The sequence below is a fragment of the Rosa rugosa genome, chromosome 7 (genome assembly GCF_958449725.1).
Source record: "Rosa rugosa chromosome 7, drRosRugo1.1, whole genome shotgun sequence".
Lineage (NCBI taxonomy): Eukaryota > Viridiplantae > Streptophyta > Magnoliopsida > Rosales > Rosaceae > Rosa > Rosa rugosa.
The window spans coordinates 3009544-3028947 of record NC_084826.1 but is presented as its reverse complement, the minus strand read 5'-3'; the positions used below and the strand labels follow the sequence as shown (position 1 = coordinate 3028947).

The window sequence follows — 19404 nt, the reverse complement described above, 5'->3', positions numbered from 1 at the left end:
CACCGAGTCATATGGACCCTCAACCGCATAAACAAAACTGAACTACATCTCTGGAAATCGATCGTTCTGAGTTTTATTTCATCAAACTTGAGAACAATATGTTTCCACCAAAATGTACAAATTGAAAGAGGTTCCTTAAGCAAATTGGATGATATCAAAATAGTTCATGGAACCTAATTCCTTGATATTAGTATTTGACTATATGCCACAATCCAATACACCAACCTCACAAACAAAAAATAAACTATATCTCTAATTACTCAGCTCACTTTGAATTATATTATTTCACATAGTAAAAAAGTAAGTACCCCCATACCTCACATTGATTATTGCAGAAAATATCCAGACAAGAAAAGAGCAAAGAAAAGGAACAAGCTCCCAAAAATGAGCAGAGCCTTCTGCCCAGAAGTGAGTGAATTCCCACCAAGCCCAAATTGCTGGTTCTCTGCAAACCCAGCAATTTCCACACTCTTACTCACAAAGAAGCTCTGTGCTGCTCCACATGTTGGGCACCTCCAATCCTCTGGAAGCTTCTCAAATTGCATTCCTGGTGGTAATGGGTATGATGGGTCACCCACAGCCTCATCATACTTGTACCCACAAGACCTGCATTCATATATCCCAGTATTCAACACTGCAAATTTCTCCTCAAGCCTGCGCTTATCGATCTTTGGTTCGGCTTCTTCTAAGTCTGTGGAGTCTATAGAGGGTGGATTGGGCTGGTCTGAAGTTGGTTTATCTTCTTTGGAGACATCAATGGAGTTTGTGATGGTCAATTTGTGGGAGGGCTTGTGAGTAAGTGACAATGAAATGCTTGGGATCTTTGGGAGGAATTGGGTTTTGGGTTTTGGATGAGGGGAATGGGAGAAAGTGGTGGGGAGGTGAAAAGAGAAGGTGGGTCTTGTTGCTGCACAAGCCATGAATGATGTAACTCTCTCTCTTTTTCTTTCTAATTTTCAGTGCTTCTTCCTTCTTAGGGTTGGAGGGACTGAGTGTATAGAAGGAAATGGGTTAATGGAAATGGTGTGATTTGAAAAATCAGTTGGTTGTGTGCATCAAAGTAAACAGAGTTGGATAAGGTGGGGATGTGTAAGATTTGTAGCTGGATACAAAGCCAATGGGCCGGGTGCCTGGGTTATGGGTTGAATCCAACGACATAAAAGCCCCTAAAAGCAACACTTACATCTCCAAATGTAGCGGAAATTTTATGGTACTGGATGTTTCATGTTACATGACATTGTTTTACCCGTATCAATTTACGCCTTAAATTGAATCTTGATAATTATAGCCTTAAATTGTTTTATCCATTATTTCCGCCAAAATTTTATATAGTACGGAACAGATAGTTAGAACCTTATCAATGTTCCAATATGAGATTGGATGCTTCAGGTTATATGACATTATTTTATCCGTTAATATCAATTTAAGGCTATAATTATCAAGGTTCTAATGATTTTATCCATTATTTTCGTCAAAAATATTTCACTTTTAAAAAATAATTTTTAAACACTTATCAAACTGACAGAACTTAAAAATTACGACGGAAATCTCTTTTGCAATTTTTCAAAGTCATAAAACAATAAATTTATTGAAAAGATTCGTTCAAGATTTTAGTATGCTGTCAATTAAAACATGTTTTTTTTTTTAAATTGCTCTTGAGCTTATAGTATAGGAATTTTATTTTTTATTTTTATATGAAGCCTTTTTTTTTTTGACAGAGTAATAGAGATTTCATTTAATCCCAAAGCCAGAACGACACATACAAATAAGCCTTATATGCTTGTACCCTAAATCAGTGGTCAAGCAGTTAAGGAAATACGGGTACCATCCACTAGTACAATGAAGCTCATTTGACTTTTACGAGCCTACACAACTACAAATCTCAGCGTACACAAAGAAAACTATCTTAAATCTCCCTTTGTCAATGCACTCAATTGTGGTACTCCAGGAGATTCATTAACTTGGTGTAAAAAGAAACCATAGCTATGTAGACTAATGCTCACTAAAAAATAGCAAGCCGCTAGGTGCACACAAAGTGCCTAACTGTCCTTTAAAAAAAAAAAGGAATTATTGAAAATAATACTAAGTAAAGGAAAATAAAATTGGGCTAAGCCCACGAAGTGAACCCAACCCCCATCTCTAGCCCAAAACCGGCCCATTTGCATCCTACAAGCCCAAAAGGCCACATCAGCAACGTGTCCAGCCTTCCCAGCCCAACGCAACAGCTGGTTGCCCCGCCACCAGAACCGCCATCCCACCACTGGTGTTGGGCCACCCTCACGCCTTCGTCGCCGTCCAACCAACGCCGGACAACTCCAAGCAACGCAGATCACCTAGCACCAGCCGACATCTGGACCCCCCTGCAATTGAATCAGGATCGATCGCCTTATCACGCCAAATATCTCAGCCAATCTTCGATCTGCACCAACCGGCCGGCCGACCATCGAGCGCCAACAAACACCGCTCCGATCCAGCGAAGGCCAGTTCCAACCCCAGCCCGCTTCCCCGACGCAGCCATTCGTTTCGACCCAGAAAGTGCCAGAACACAGACCGATCCAAACCCTCGAGCTTTGGAGATCTACCTGAAACAAATCACTCGTCCGGCCTCACCCTACATGCGCCGGCTAGGCCAAAGGCCATCACCGGTACCAAGGCGGAGCCGGACAGGTTGTAGCACAGACCACGGCGTCCTCTAGGGTTTAATGTTACTTCAGTACTCTGCTTACACTTTTTTATATGAAGCCTTCATATACATTGACCTGAAATAACAATATATGATGATGTCGGGGTATAAATTTAAGGGTCGTGATGATTGCATTGTTTAGAGTCCTAGTCTCCAACCCCTAATTATACATGTCTAAAGCATTCAACCGAATCTTGTAAGAAAAAGAATACATTTGATCGAATCATTCGAGAAAATCTTTAGTCAACAATTGCTCTATCAAATCAACAACAGCAAATTTTGCTATGCTATTCAAACCCAATTCTTTACAAACTAAAACAAAAACCCATTAAAACGAATCAATTCATTCATGGCACATTTACTTGGAACGCAAGTCATCCAAAGCTGCCTTAACCTGATGTTGAACCAACTCCAACCTCTTCGAGTACGCTTCCAACTCCAGTATCTGCTGCTCCCTCCACTTCTCATCCACCACTTCTCCTCCACGGCCTCCATAGTTACTCAAACTCAACGGTATCGGATTCCTCGCCAACCCGATTATCATTTCTCGCACGTCAGTGTTACCCTCATCATCCCCATTGTTATGCTTCTCATCGAACGACGCTTTGCTACTCCCCACATCGTGTGAATCCACCACAACGTTCTTCTCCTGAACATTGTAAAGAGGGGATTCTGCCCAAATCCTATGTGAAATATCGAAAATGGCTCTGTCGTGTGGGTTTCTGAAGCGAAACTCTTGCCCATTATTGTTCACCATTTTGTTTACTACGTTGCGGTGCTTCTTCTTCAACCTTGCAAGCTTCTCGGCCAGCTTTCGCTTGCTGAATTGGTCCTTGAACTTGGGGTTAACCTCGTCGTAAAACGACGTGGTTTCGTTAGCCGTCCTCGGTCTGGTTCTGTAGTCAAGGAAATTCTTCAAGAGCTCTAGCTCGTCCTCCTTGCTCCAAATCCTCTTACGGCGTTTAAAACTCACAATTGTTGAGGCTTCCTTGTTGTCAATGCGACGTCGTTTTCTGCGCGGTTCGTTGATTGTGAAAGTATAGTCGGAGGAGTTGGAGGTCTCGTCTTCCTGGGGTTCGTAGGAAAAGTCATCTTCATCGGAGTGGTCATCGTGATTTTGTTCTCCTTGTTTGTTGGGATCACGACGATGATCATTGCCCTTCTTACTTATCCCTTCATCTTCGGCGTCACTGAAATCTTCAGAGGAAGACGAAGACGACGAAGAAGTATACATGATCCATTTTAGCAATGGCCACGGCATTTTTCCGGTTAGTTGAAAAGACCCAGACCAAACCAGAGATTGATATTATCCTTTTGAGTATGGCTTGGTCTGCGTCTGAGAAAACTGCATGCAGTTTGGGGAAATGGAGGAGTGTTTGTATTGGTTGTGAGGGCAGGTGTTACTTGTTGAGGAAGAAACAAGGATAAGAATAGGTTAATGGTTATAAGAGATCAATCGATGTACCAATGCTCACTATCCGATAATGGCTGCTGTCCCCTACCTTTGTATGCTTATTTATTTGTTGGCTAATTAATTAGGATTAAAATTAAATTAATCTGCTACCACAATTTCATGGTTTTAGCTACCAAAATAAATTAAAATTCTTTAGCGATAATATCATTGATGCTCACATAAGGGACAAACACAGTCTTAGTGTGAGGGTGATTAAGTTTCTATGAGTCTGCTATGACAGTTTCTAGTTTCTTCCTTGTATCACAATTACGTGATTGGCAAGTGAGGGCTAATTGAATGATTTCTTCCCGTAGGAGGCGAAACTTTGTCAGTCTTGGATATGCTTGCTTAATTGTGAGCTTCCCAATGATATTTAATTAGTTTGCTTTAGTTTGGATAGGTTTTTCTGGATTTTCTTGCTGGAACTCTTATGTAAGTTTTGTTAGTTATGATTAATTGGCTGTTGGTTATTGAATAACAATCAACTTCTATTAAAAAAAAATGGACAATATTAAGGGATTGTGAAGGACAACTAGATCTCAACCACATGTATTAAATTTAAGGGAAAATGCTCGTTTACCCAATTTTAGGCTAAAAATTGCCCACTTGCTCCACCAACTGTTTTTTAACCCCATTTACCCAAAACACTCTAAGGGATTATTTCCCCTTTACCCAATTAATTCTTTTTTCTTTTTTTTTGAGACTTTTTTGCCCTCTCCTTCTTTCTCACTTAGAGAGAGAAGTCACCCTCCACCTTGCTGTGCTCCGGTGACCAGTGGCCGGCGCGGTCTCCGGCGACCAGACTCCGGCGACCGGTGACCGGACTCCGGCGAACGGTGACCGGATTCCGACGACCGGTGACCGGACTCTGGCGAACGGTGACCGGATTCCGACGACCGGTGACCGGATTCCAGAATCCGGCTATTATTGCCCCCCAGTAATCATATTACTGCCCCCCAGTAATCATATTATTGCCTCCCAAAAATCATATTATTGACGTCCAGTGAATTGTATGAACTCCCAAAACCAAAATGAATACACTACAGGAACAATTGATCAATTTATAATCATATTACTGCCCCCCAGTAATCATATTATTGCCCCCCAATACAAAGTCTAATGTTTCTACTGCCTCCCAATAGACCACCAAAAATGCACCTTTTTGTAAGATTCACAGATAATTTGACTTTAATACACAGAAAACAACATATAACTTATCAAAACACCACACTATAGTGATCCCTGTCCCTCATATCGAAGTCTACTGGGGGCCAATAATGTGTCTACTGCCCCCAGTAGACCATCAAACAAACCCCACAGTTACATTACAATTCCTTCCTCATTCTCGGGGTTCACAATGTACAAAAAAAAAAAAATGCTTCTGGCACCCAGAAATTGCTCTGGGCACCGGATCTGAAGGACAAGGGACGGAGGCACCGGCGCACTATTTGCTGTCTGATCGGCCGGCCAGAACTGTGAAATTGCAGGTGCAAATGGCCGGACCTTGAAGCTCCAGAATTGATTGGATTTGGGACGAGGTTGATGGTGGAGCTCATCGGCGGTGCACGTCGACTGCTTCTCCAGAAGCTTGACGACCTCTTTCGACTGGTCATTGGAGAAAGCTCTGACGCGGATCGACGTCGTCCACGGCGAGGAGGAGAACAACGATAGCACCCGTCGTGCCCGGCGAGGAGGAGCAGTTTGTCCCGACGGTTCGGGTCTCTGACAACCCGATGGACCTGGACATGTACAACCAGTAGAGATGCTCCAGTGGCACTGGAAGTTCGACGATCTGATTCGTCAGAAGCCTAGGTCGCTGGAGGCCTGGGTTGAGCATCAGTGAGAAAGAGAGAGAGAGAAGTCGTTGCGGTCTGGGTCGCCGGATTCGTCGAGCGTGACGGAGTTCAGTGAGAGAGAGAGAGAGAGAGAGAGAGAGATCGGTGAGGGGGGGAGAGAGAGAGAGAGATTAAAAGGAGGGTAATTATGTCAGTAGAAGTTAGATTGGGTAAATGGGGTCAAAAAACTCTTAGTGGAGCAAGTGGGCAATTTTTTGGTTAAAATTGGGTAAGTGGTCACGACCCCTAAATTTAAAGGCAAAAATTATAGTAACTTAAAACCATGTATTTATTCTCAGCTGCTATTAGATTCAATTGTCCCTTACAGTTTCTCAAAAATTGTTCCTTAGGTGAGTAGTTTTGATGATAATAGTCTCGTCTATACTTATTCCGTCGTCTTTTAAAGACTACTATGTTAATTCATTTTCTTTGCTATATGTAGCATATGTTGTATTGATTTTTATTTCTTCAATGCATGATAGTGATGTCGAATGATGTGATACATCTTCTAGTTATTAAAAACGTTTTGTTAACGTTCAGCCTTAGTATCAAGACATTTAATAGATATTGAGTCGAAAAATTTAAAATTTCGAAGTTTGAGGACTAGCAAAGAATAATCTATTTATCAAGACATTATGCCAAGTTGAAAGACCTAAATTTTAAGATTTGAGGACCAACAAAAGAAAATCTAACTTTTCGAAATTTCTACTCTATCAGTTTAGCATATAAACATATTTCGTATTTTTCAGTCATTCGATCAAGCGTAAATAACCATACGTATTTTCGCAATTTCAAAATTTCCCACTAATCACTCTTAGCTATTGATTTAACACCTTGGACAAGACTTTTAATCCATATGAAGACGATTCTAAAAGCAATGCTAGGCAGTGGCGGAGCGAGAATTTTGAATTTACCGGGGCACAAAAAGATATATAACTGGACATGTTCATCTTCTCCAACACCCACCATGCATTCAAATATGAAATTTAAAGCTAATCTATAGAATCATTTAGTGTCTCTCGCAGCAAAGATATTAACTTTTCCCTTGATCTCTATCCAACTACAGCCCGGATTCTTTTTCAAACCTCGCCGATCAATCCTATCCCCCAACTTCTTCACCTCTTCCCACTTTTCTGCCTTTGCATAATATTTGCTAGAAGTAGACCCAGTGTTTTCTGGCTCTAGCTCAAAGACATGCTCTGCAACTTTCTCTGCTAGTTTCACATCATGGTGAATCCTACAACGGTACAAGTGTAACCACAGAGCAAGGAACCCCAGATTGTGGCATCTGGCTCAATTGGCATCATGTTAATAAATTTACATAGCCTTGGTTAGATTCCCAGTGCGAGCAAGAAGATCTACCATGCAAGCATAATGCTCCAACATGGGCTCGATTAATTTTGTAATCATTTCTCATAATATCAAAGAATCTCCATCCTTCCTAAACTAATCCAGAATGACTGCAAGCATAAAGTATAGAGATGAAGCATGGTGGGTGTTGGAGAAGTCTGAAGCTAATCTGAAGCAGTAAATATATGTATGATATCTACAAATATTTTTTGTTCGTTTAGTTAACTGGGGCACGGGACCCAGTTGGTCCCCTAGTGGCTCCGCGCCTGATGCTAGGGGCCATATTCCATCAACCATCAACCATCAACCATCAACCCAAAGGCATCTCTAGATCAAACTAATATAAAACAAGGACACTTGCCTAGGAGACGTGACCATGCAACCATTACCACATAGTCGTCGTAGATGCCAATCGGGTCCAATTTCCCGCTGACGTCATCCTCGTGGGCCCAAGAACCACCCGCTCCAGGTCCACCCTTTCGCCCCAACACGGCAACGCTAAAACGACCAGACCAGACCAAACCAAACCAACCCCCCCGTGAAGGCGTGAACCCCCCAACCAACTCTCACCCTTGACTTGGCCTCCCCTTCTCTCTCGGCCTGACCAAACCAAACCCAACCCTCCCTAACCATTTCCTCCTCTATTCTCTCTCTCTCACAGCCTCTACCACCACCATGGCCCCCGACCAAGACGACGCCGTTCTCCCCGAGGGCGACCTCTCCTCCTCCTCCCAAGACGACGAGGAAGAAGACGACGTCGTTGACGAGGACGACGATGACGACGTCGACGACGACGATGACGTCATCAACTCCGCATCTCCTTCCTCCACCTCCAATTCCCTCCCCGTCGCCATAGCCACCGCTCCTCCCACCGTCACCGTCGCGCTCCCGGCTCCGCTCGCCACAACCGCGCCGGCGACGACCACGACGACGGCCGTGATTTCCGAGGGTTTGGATCCGAAGCGGCCGCGGACGATTCAGTACGACCCGGTCTTGCTGCCGCTGGCGGCGCCGGAGGAGAAGAAGCCGGCGGCGGCGCTGGACGACTCGAGGAGGCTGTTCCAGCGGCTGTGGACGGACGAGGACGAGATCGAGCTGCTTCAAGGGTTTCTGGACTACACGACACAGAGGGGGAACAAAAGCGGGTCGCACCAAAACGACACCGCTTTGTTCTACGATCAGATCAAGTCGAAGCTCCAGCTGGAATTCAACAAGAACCAGCTGGTGGAGAAGCTCCGGCGCCTGAAGAAGAAGTACCGGAACGTTCTCAACAAAATCGCCAGCGGCAAAGAGGTCAGCTTCAAGAGCCCTCACGATCAGGCCACCTTCGAGATCTCCAGGAAGATATGGAGCAACATCGGCCGTATCGGAGTTGGTGGCGCCGACGACAACGACGACGAAGATCCTAACCCTAACCCTAACAATCCCAATTTCAACCATTACGAGATCAAGACCGAAGAGGCCACTGGATTTCAAAAGTCCACGCCGAAATCGCGGAAGCGCCAGCGGCCGCCGGCGCAGCCTAAAACGCCGAGTTTCGTCGAGCCGGCGGTGCCGGTGATCAAGGAGAATCATCACAATGTGAACAATGGCGGTGGCGTTGTTGGTGGTGGGAGTAATTGTGGAAATTGTAATGTTCAGGGGATGATTGAGGAGACTGTGAAGAGTTGTTTGTCTCCTGTGTTGAGGGAGTTGATGAGCAGTTCAATGGGTGGAGGAGGGCCGTCTAGAGGGTTTGGAGGGCTGTCGTTGAATCCGATTCCGCTGAGCTTTGGCGGTCCTTCGATGAGTTTGAATTTTGGGGGTGGGGAAGCGGCGGATGAGCAGTGGAGGAAGCAGCAGATTTTGGAGTTGGAGGTGTATTCGAAGCGATTGGAGTTGGTGCAGAATCAGATAAAAGTGGCATTGGATGAGTTGCGGTCCACAGGAGGAGGAGGCTGATATTCGGGGTGGCGGCTTCAATTGAGGAGAGGCAGGCAGGCATTGGAGTAGTAAGTTTGAATTTTTGTTCATATAAATTGCAGCACCGCAGCTGGAATTCGCAGTTTCGAGTTTTTTTTTTTTTTATTGTCTTTGCTGATTTGATAGAACAGTTGTTGAATAATGAGTTCTGATGATTGTTTTAGTCTTTGATAGTTTTGTACTTTTGTTCATAGTCTTTAGACATGTGTAGATAATTGATGAAATAATTTATAGATGAGAAAGTTTCCTTTCTTTCCTATACTGATGTACATGGATTTTATTTTGACAGAAATTGATTGGGTGTTGGGCTGATGTTTATAATGATGTGTTTGTTGGATATTCTAGTTGTACTAGGACAGTTCTCACACACCAATCTTGCAAAGAAAATGAATGATTGCATCATATTTGATCGGCTTGATGAACCATGTATTTATTTCTGCACGATACACATTGAAATGATACACGATTATCATCTTCTGCAAGTACAATCATATAGGTTGATCCCAAGTTATGATGCTATTGAGTGAATGACATTAGGGGTTGATTCCGTACCTGCGACTATAGTCTAATGTATATTGTTTGATTTTTTAAGTCTGTTTATTTTTTTCCTTTTGGTCTTCAAGATCTTCAAAACTTGTATGTGCTTGTTCAAGGCAGGGCGTCTTACACTATAGACAAACACCAGTTTGTCGAAGAGTAGCTTTCCCCTAACTTCAATATCGGTTAGTCTTGCAATTGGTTAGTATTTTCTTATAGACTTGCTACCTATTTTGCTTTCAACAATGATTTCACCTTACAGAGTTGATTTTCTCGATGTTTTCATAGAAAAGATTGTATAGACCCAGCTCCCGTATAGAGGTGGCACGTGAACTGGATTCGTATAGCTTCATCTAGTGATATATGGATCATTGGGTAAATTGTCAATCATTAGGCTTGATGTAGTAATATAAATTTGATAGTCATAGGATTCCACCTGAAGTTGAGTTGTAATCCATCATCCTTGCCATTCTATGACCTTACAGCGTTGGTTACATTCCATTCTAGTAGTCTGTTTCTTTGAGAAAGACCATCAAGGTACATTCTTGTTGTATATGATGGACTTCTTGTCCGGGAATGTTACATTCTTGTGGTTGTAGGCTCAGTCGACAATAACACATGAGATTTAAAGTCTTTCAAATCACAAATTCCTCTTCCAAATGTTGTTGGATCTGTTAGAGATGGTATCTGTTGATAGAGTTACGAGATTAAGCTTTTCTGCTTATTGACTTATAAAGCGAGGTTCTTTTAGGTACACGGGCTTTGGAGACTTGGAGATACAGTTCTATGTTCGTCTTAAGCAATTCGAAGCAATTTTAATTTTTGCGTTCGGATCATTTTCTGCTACGTTGGTGAAACCCAAACACCTAAGCCAGCACTATGATTGATCATTACTTTATTTGATCAAGTCTCTGGAAAATATCAGTTTTACCGAAACGGTGTATAATAGTGTATATCTTAAGAGGCTTATGTGAGGCAAGCATTTGTAACTTCTAAATGGGATAATGAGAGGTCAGTTCTCAACAACAAAAAGCTAACAATGTAATGAAAATCCATTATTGATGCAACTGTACTGAACCGCCAGATTTTTTTTTATAAACTGAATCTGTACGGGCAATGTCTTCTAATCAGAGAATTGAGTTTTAGACCAATTATTGTGAAATTTTCACAATCAAAGGTTATAATGAAAGATCAATACATGGAAAACTTGGTCTTTGTTTTCTCAAATACTTGTTCAGCAAGAAGTGCACCGTTGCCATCAGCTTTCTTAATCTCCATGTGAGCCTTCTGATAAACTGCAGTGCCTCTCAATGCATCAGCAATGAAATCATCGAACCCAATTGCAATAGCTGCTTCAGCTTTGGCTCCATAAACCAACCTCTGAAACCAGGGAAACAACAAATTGTTGAAAGTTCATAGGGATTACGATCTAGTCAGTCATCATTATGAGGAAATCAAAAAGGTTTGGTAACTGACCTTAAGTCTTGAAAGATGAATAGCACCGAAACACATTGGACATGGCTCACAAGATGCATATATTTCACAGTCTGACAGCTCTATCTGATTCAGCTTCTTACAGGCCTATGGAAAAAAAACCCCAGGCATCAAATCCAAACACATTCATTTTGGCCCTCTATATGACGAAATGGCAATATCAAATACACAACAAGATACTACTACTGCCCAAGCTGTGCAAAAAGCTGCTAAACTTATAAGTAGCAAAAGGCGTTTGATGAAATTTTTAAAAAGCAGCTTATTTCAAAAGTTGCACCATTAAGTTGCTGCTTATAGTAGTTGGTAAACAATAGCTTTCATAAGCTAAAAGCTACAGCTGCTTTTAAATTAATCACAGCTACAACTTGTGGAAACTTGAAATAATAGATGTACTTGCAATAAACATGATTGCTAAGATCTAATGCATACTCTACATAGGTAACTCTGCATCACAATGTGGACCATACATTCTTAGTTCTGTGGTTTCCATAACACTACCCCTCTCAGTACCAACTGATAAAGGAAAGCTACTTGGACGCCATAAGATTAAGGAAATAAAGGTCACTATTTGTGAGAAGCGAAAACAAAACCAATAAGATGGTAAGCAGAAGAAAATTTCAAGCCACATTAGATGCCTCTTTACACTCTGTACGTGATTGATCTACACAACCTAGCAAGGATCTATCAGTTGGCCCTATTAGCCTATTAACATCATTTTCAGTGATTAAAGAGACCTCATGAAACAATGCAGTAATATCTTAGTCTAACCTCTCTTACGGCAGTAACCTCCGCATGTGCAGTTGGATCAGTGTGTGTCAGAACCATGTTGTGACAGCTGACAACTACTTCATCATTGCGAACAATAACTGCACCAAATGGCCCTCCATCTCCGCAGTCAACTCCCTTATAAGCTTCTTGAACTGCTAGTGTTAAGAACTTGTGGTCTCTATCCTGTACAACTGATTGGACATCAAAACAAAACAAAACCATGATAAGTATGACAACCAGATCTGTGATTTTAGATTTCACAAAGCCTGTTTTCTGCCAAAGCAATTAAGTAAATGTGATTACTTCTTTACAAGGGTGTTTAAACTTAAATATCAGTCAAAGTTCTACAAATATGACACAACATCATCATTCCTCATCTATGCTAACTACAAACTTAAATTCTTCAACAAGGTAATCAGTTTACAGCATGATCATAAATGAAAATTGACCGTCTAAACTACAAAAGTGGGTGGAAGACTGTTCATATTCCTCATCTAAACTAACTGCATTGCTTCTCATGTGCGTGAAGAAAGGAAAATAGGAATGAAGTAAGAAACTAGCTTATTGTTACCTTCTTGATGCGCAGCAAAAGCAGAAGCCACAGAAATGGTTCCATCTTTTGTTTCCACCACTACAAGAGAGGGAGGGATAGCAACAATAAGAAGAGAGTACAGCATCCAAAATGTATGGATTTCAAGTGATTCATGGTAAATTTCAAATTTAACATATTACAGTGTCTAGTTATTTATCCACTTCAAATAGGAGCGAATGCAACCACGCAAATGCAAGCATAAGAACATTTTTGGAAACCGAACTGAGGTTCACAGGTTTTCCCAGGAAAGGAATATACTGATCCTCCATTGCGGTCCACATTTAAGTAAAAGGTACAAAACCACCATAATTATGGGAAAAACCTTAAAGCCATTACTGGAGAGAAAAACAACATCCAATTTACGCAAAAGAGAAATCCTTTATCCCCCATCTGGAATATGAAGTTCGACATCTAGGAATTCAATGCTTATGAATTTCCAATAATTCATGTACCCAGTAATTTCAAATTGATATTACATTGTATCTAGTCACTTCAAGTACAACCGTCTGATCTTCCATAAAATCCATAAGTCACTCTGATCTGCATCCTTATGATGCAGAACTTCACCCTGATCAGTTTAATCTTCTTCTTTTCTTGAAATAACAAAAAAAAAAAAACAAAAACAAAATTCTTAAAAAGCTTTTCATTGTCTAACTAAAACCTACTTCCTTTTTCTGCTTCTCGAGCAAAAACCAAGTCTTGGTTCCAGTTCCAAAACCACTATAAAGACTTTAAAAGATTCCAACTTTACGAGAAAAGACTAATCCAACCAAATTGGAGATCAGAAACCGACCCAACATCAGTTTCAACCCAGAAATCCAAACCAAGCCCACAAACAAACAAGCAATTGGGTTCATGCAAATCCATCACATAATCACAGACATCAATGAAAAGCAACACGATCCGATCATATATATACCCAACAACCAGAATGAACAGAACAATGGTCTAGAAACTCACCGTTGGCCTCAATGGCGTTACCGTTAGCATCAGCCATGGTTCCGAGATTCTGTGAATCCAGTTCTGAGATATGAATGAAAGCAAAGCACAAACACAAAGACTCAACTTGAGAGATTGTGATTGGGTGGAGAAAGAAATAGAGATGTGAGGGATAAATAAATAGAGGGAAGCGTGAGAAGGAAAACGAGATGCGTTGGTCCACGAAATTAAAGTAAATACTTTAATGATTTTCTAGAAAACTATTTAGTTGTTTTGCTTTGACTTATTATGTAAAGGGAGAAGACGATGACTCTTACCAAAAAGAGGATTGAGAGGGAAAGACACGACACGTCAAAGGTGGATAGCACCGTCACGATAAAGTATGGGATCTTTGTTTGGTTGGGAATGAGTAGCAAAGATTCTTCTTTACCTAAAATGATTTTTATATCTGTATAATTTTTTTCTTCTTCAATCTTATCCAACTATTGGATGCAATGAACTTGAATTCGAGCTCCTCAAAAAAAAAAATGAAATTTAATTCGAGAAGAACTATGTTAACACATATGCGAATACATTTATATAAGATCGGTCAAATTTCATATCTGAATAAAAACAGGTTATCTTATAAATTTTATTGAGAAATCAAGTCTTTAGAAACTCATTCAAAACATTTATAAAGTGTCATAATCGCCGATTTGATATTTCATGAAGTGTCATAACTCATTCAAGTATGCCTAACAATTTCTAAATTTCGGTAGAAGAATTCCACTTTAGTTTCATTTAATCTTCGTTGCAAGATCGTTGAACGCATCCTCGAACACATCTAAGACATTTTAAAATGCCATATCTGCGAAAACTCAAAGCCTTGTGTAAAAATGTTAATAAAATTGAGGTTCCTATTTAGTTTGGGTAAGTTATGGAGGTCCTATCTAGTTTAGGTAAGTTGTGGTAGTTCCTATTTAGTTTAGGACTTTAGGTTTATTAGGAATCCCCGGATTTATAGGAAATGTAGCACTGGTGATCGACTCTTCTATATAAGTAACACAGAAAGGAAACTCAATTTGCATTATTAACATACTACTCAGGGATAATATCAGAAACAATATTCATCATGGGACTAAAGAAGATCGAAATCAAGAAAATAACAGACAAGACGTCCCTCAAGGTCACCTACTGTAAGCGACGAAAAGGTCTGTTTCGCAAAGCCGATGAGTTTTGCTCCAAAACTGGTGCTCAGATCGCCATTATCACCTTTTCTCCGGGTATGAAGCCGATAACATTCGGGAACCCTTCTGTAGAGTCCGTCATAAATCGATATGAGCTGTGCGAACAAAGTTCGAATGACAAAGAAATTCTTGATGAAGATCGTGATCTCCATGAGGTTGGTATGAGTGATGAGGAAAAGGAATTGCTTGAAGGTATGGGACTGAATGAGCTCAAGCAACATGTGAGTAGCGTAGAAGAGCAAAGGAACAAGTTGGCTTGGCAAATCAAAGACAGGAAGAGGAGAGAATCAAGCACCATCGACTTGTTCGGAATGAATGCTTCTGTGGATTTGAACCTCTTTGGTATGAAGGTGGGAGAAAAGATGGAGATAGAAGAGACGAAGAGGAGAGAATCATGCACAAAGGACTTTTTGAGTAACTTCAATTAGAATTTTACATAGAGTTTTGAGGAGGTTGAGTTTAAATCTAGAACCTCATTAATTCAACATTGTAAACAAAATATACCACGTATAGTTTTGATCTCCTATATCTCAGTGTTTGACTTGACAGGAATGTGAAGTCATTCTAGCCCTTTCATTGTACAACGTATTTTCATTTTTTGATCTTTGAATATGAATTCTCATGATCTCCAGTCTTTGGTTCATTGATAATGTATCTATAAAAATAAAATGAGATTGAATAAAAGAAAAAACAAACATATATTTCTTTAAGAAGTGTACATGTGCTATAGCAAGACATTGAGACAAAAAAGAAGTCAAACTCCATTCATTGATTCCGAGTTCTTTGAATTTGAGAAAACTCTGTGTTATATAGCAATATAATGTGTCTATATAAAATGAGTCAAACTTTAGATCTAAGTGGAAACATGTTCTCCTATAAATCTTATTGAAAAATCAAGTCCTAAAACTCATTCAAGACACTGAGAATGTATCAAGTAGATATTTCAGGCCTATAGTAATTTAGGTAGCAGAATTTCTACTTTAATTTCTTTCGATCTTCATTGCAAGATCCTTAAACGCTTTAAATGTATTTTACCACATCCGCGGAAAATCTAGAGCTAAGCTGGTTTTTTCGTTCTTTGATAATTTTAGGTTCCTGTTTAGTTTAGGTAAGTATGGATCTTTCTTTCTTTTTTGGTAACTGGAAATTTAATTTAATTTTTTTTGAATGATCTGGTAATTTAGTTTAGGTAAGTTAGGATTCCTCGCATTCATAGGAGATATAGCACTGATTACTCTTCTATTTAAGTTACTCCATGTAACTCTAATTTGCATTCTCAACATACTACTCTGTTATAGAATGGGATTAAAGAAGATTGAAATCAAGAAAATAACGGATAAAAAATCCCTAAAGGTCACCTACTCTAAGAGGCGCAAAGGTCTGTTTCGCAAAGCCGATGACTTTTGCTCCAAAACCGGTGCTCAAATCGCCATTATCACCTTTTCACCGGGTATGAAGCCGATGACGTTTGGTCAACCTTCTGTAGAGTCCATCATAGATCGATATGAGCTCTGCGAACAAAGTTCAAATGTCGACGACAAAGAAATTCTTGATAAAGATGGTCATCATGGGGATGGTGAAGATTTAGATTTAGGAGCAAGACGAGAGAATAGAAGAGGTTGGTATGAACGATGAGGAAAAGGAATTACTTGAAGTTGAAGGAATGGGACTGGATGAGCTCAAGCAATATGCGACTAGGGTAGAAGAGCAAAGGAACAAGTTGGCTTGGCAAATCGAAGAAAGGAGGAGGAGAGAATCGAGCACCACCGACTTGTTAGGAGTGAATTGCTGGAGTACTTCTGAAGATTTGAAGCTTTTTGGTATAAAGGTGGGAGAAAAGATGGAGCTAGAAGAGATGAAGAGGAGGGAATCATGCACAAAGGACTTTTTGAGTATTGTCGGTATCAAGTAAAGTTAGAATTTTCCACAGAGTTTTGGGGAGGTTAGAACCTCATATTGAAGAAAAAATACACAAAAGATATATACATTGGGGGATTTTGATAGGTGTTCTTTATCATTGAGTTCAATTTTTGAAGTCATTTTAAATACTAGTTATCATTTTTTTATATTTGATTAAGAAATCTCATGATCTGCAGTCTTTAGTTGACTGATTCTGCAACTATATACTCGCTGTAACTTTAAAAGAATCGGATCAAATGTTATGCCCCATATCCCAAAATTTAGTGTGAGCTCCCACTTTTTATTTCTTAAAAGAAAAAAATGCCTCTGGCACTTTAAGGAATCACAAATTGTTCCCATTCAGTCAGTACTTTATTTCTTAGCACGCGTAAGCACCAAATCTTGAATAACAGAACAAAATAAATAAATAAATAAATACATTTCATTAAGAGGTAAGTACTATGGCAAGACATTTCAACAGATTCTGTGCAAGAATATTTTAGTTAAAGTTTCCTTCAAAAATGACGTTTCTTAAGTCTATTAAGGACATTCAGATAGGGGTGTAAATGAGCCGAGTCGGAGCGAATACCAGGGTGATCATGTTCGGCTCATTTGTTTTTTATCGAGTTTGAGCCGGGCTAAAGCTTGAATTCTTTCTTCCATGCTCAAGCTCGGCTCGGCTTGATTTATTGACGAGCTTGAGCTTAAATAGGCTTAGCTGGGTTCATTTGACTTTAAATTTAAAAAATAAAAAAGGAAGAAAGAAAATTTAAAATAATAATCCAAAATTTGATGTCTAACCATCACACAAATCCCTTTTGACTTTATTGTAATTTATTTTATTTAAATTCTCAGATTCTCTTCCAATTAAAAAGGAAGGTAATAAAAAGAATTAAAGATTTGAGATTAGAAAAATTATATTTTTATTTATACTATATATAAATTTTCATGAGTCGAGTTTTAACAAACATTGAGGTTTAACAAGCTCGAGCTACTCATGAGCTAGACGAGCCGAATACATCCTTGTTCAAGCTCGGCTCATTTTTTTGTCGAGCCTAATATTGAGCTCAAACTCGGTTCATTTATCTTACAACACGAGCCGAACGAGCTAAAATCGACCCGAATACGAGTCAAACACGAGCTGTATCGAGCCTATTTACAGCCCTACATTCAGAAGGCGCCCCAGCCCCAAAATTTCTTACTTTTAGAAATCCTCCATGTCGTTTTAGAAGATCATTTTGACCTATAGTGTTCCCAAACGGACTAGACACTTTTAAATTCTCATGCTTAACAACTCTTAAATCATTGGAAGAATATAGTGTATTGCCTTTTTGCAATATTCTGCAAATTAGTAAGTTTCACATTTCAACGTTTTCAAGTGCTCAACATTATCTAAGAACATGAGCTAAATGAAAGAAAAAGAAAGAAAAGAAAAACAGAGACTTTTTTCACATGTTTGGAGCCAAATCATGCTAGATCTTGGTGGAAGAAGACCCTAGAGACTGCACACTATTGTTAAGGACAATATTTGTATGAAGAATTGAGTTCGAAGACTGCAGCCCTCAGTTTTCATAGTGTTGGAGACAGGTTCAAGAATTTGGGAAGATTTGGCTTCATAATATCCTAATTAATAGAGATACTTTTGTACAACTTCAAGTGCTTCATTATGCATTGCAGACTATTGTTAATGTTTAATTTAGACCGAAAAGCAAGTTCTAAAACTAGTTACTCTCCTGTTTACTTTAGGTAATTATGTTATTTTGCTTGCTAAACACTTTCCTGTTTTTGTTTGGATTAGTTAGGACTTAGGAGTCCACGCATTGATAGGAAATATATAGATAAAGATGACTCTTCTATATAAGTGAAACAGGAATTTGCATTCTAAGCCAATCTGTGGTGGCAGTAAACATATGCAGTCATGGGAATAAAGAAGATCGAAATGAAGAAAATAAGCAACAAGAACGCCCTCAAGGCCACCTTCTCGAAGAGGCGACAAGGTCTGTTTCGCAAAGCCGATGAGCTTTGCACCAAAACTGGTGCCCAGATCGCCGTTATCGCCTTCTCACCGGGTGATAAACCGTTCAGATTCGGTCACCCTTCAGCAGATTCCGTCATAGACCAATATTATTATCCAGGCAAACAAGTACTCGAGGAGAATAGTAGTCTTGGCAGTGTCGTCATTGATGAGCAAGATGAAAAGGTCAAGTTCTGGTTGGATAAACCCATTGAAGGAATGGGACTAGATGAACTCAAGGAGTTTGAGCGGTGGGTTGAAGATGAATTAGACGAGACGAAGATGAGAAGATCATGCACCAAAGACCTTTTGGGTTTGAACTGGAGAGAGGACCCGAAGCTAGATGAGATGAAGATAAGAGAATCACGCACAAAGGACTTTCTGGTTAATTGGGTATGAACTTGCACTCAATTCAGCCAATACTCGATAAATCTCAATGCATCAGGCGAGGGTTGAACTAGGCCTCATCATTTAGCTCTTCGGTCCTAAGCCCGCCTGACCGGTAGGGCCGAAGCCCGACCCGGCCCTTGCATTAGGGCGGGCCGGCCCTACCCTTTCTCAAATAGAGTAGGGTAAGAGTTCATGCAAATGAAGCCCGGTCCTACCATACGGCCCGGCCCGACCCTAAGCCCTAAATTTTAGGGTAGGGCCG

General features: G+C 40.3%; 6 protein-coding genes across 7 annotated transcripts; 3 read left to right on the top strand and 3 right to left on the bottom strand.

Moving 5' to 3' along the window:
• Window positions 1–247: 247 nt before the first annotated feature.
• Window positions 248–1075, bottom strand: LOC133723926 (uncharacterized). The gene has a single exon (XM_062150797.1). It carries the CDS (start codon window positions 918–920, stop codon window positions 327–329), a length of 594 nt encoding a protein of 197 aa, XP_062006781.1. The 5' UTR covers window positions 921–1075; the 3' UTR covers window positions 248–326.
• Window positions 1076–3041: 1966 nt separating this feature from the next.
• LOC133720963 (probable transcription factor At5g28040) lies at window positions 3042–3944 on the bottom strand. Its single transcript, XM_062147454.1, has one exon. The coding sequence runs from the start codon at window positions 3942–3944 to the stop codon at window positions 3042–3044; it is 903 nt and encodes a 300-aa protein (XP_062003438.1).
• A 3895-nt stretch (window positions 3945–7839) lies between these two features.
• Window positions 7840–9540, top strand: LOC133723951 (probable transcription factor At3g04930). The gene has a single exon (XM_062150825.1). It carries the CDS (start codon window positions 7997–7999, stop codon window positions 9260–9262), a length of 1266 nt encoding a protein of 421 aa, XP_062006809.1. The 5' UTR covers window positions 7840–7996; the 3' UTR covers window positions 9263–9540.
• Window positions 9541–10854: 1314 nt separating this feature from the next.
• On the bottom strand, window positions 10855–13836 carry LOC133723952 (guanosine deaminase). Of its 2 annotated transcripts, XM_062150826.1 has the most exons (5): window positions 13635–13834; window positions 12654–12713; window positions 12083–12273; window positions 11297–11401; window positions 10855–11200 (listed from the first exon to the last, which is right to left on the bottom strand). In XM_062150826.1, the coding sequence occupies exons 1-5, from the start codon at window positions 13669–13671 to the stop codon at window positions 11012–11014; spliced, it is 582 nt and encodes a 193-aa protein (XP_062006810.1). In that variant the 5' UTR covers window positions 13672–13834; the 3' UTR covers window positions 10855–11011. The 2 variants fall into 2 exon arrangements, with proteins under 2 accessions (XP_062006810.1, XP_062006811.1); XM_062150827.1 differs by lacking the exon at window positions 12654–12713 and having other exon boundaries at window positions 13635–13836.
• An 888-nt stretch (window positions 13837–14724) lies between these two features.
• Window positions 14725–15267, top strand: LOC133720958 (agamous-like MADS-box protein AGL23). Its single transcript, XM_062147447.1, has one exon. The coding sequence runs from the start codon at window positions 14725–14727 to the stop codon at window positions 15265–15267; it is 543 nt and encodes a 180-aa protein (XP_062003431.1).
• A 3389-nt stretch (window positions 15268–18656) lies between these two features.
• LOC133720957 (agamous-like MADS-box protein AGL61) lies at window positions 18657–19151 on the top strand. Its single transcript, XM_062147446.1, has one exon. It carries the CDS (start codon window positions 18657–18659, stop codon window positions 19149–19151), a length of 495 nt encoding a protein of 164 aa, XP_062003430.1.
• Window positions 19152–19404: the final 253 nt, after the last annotated feature.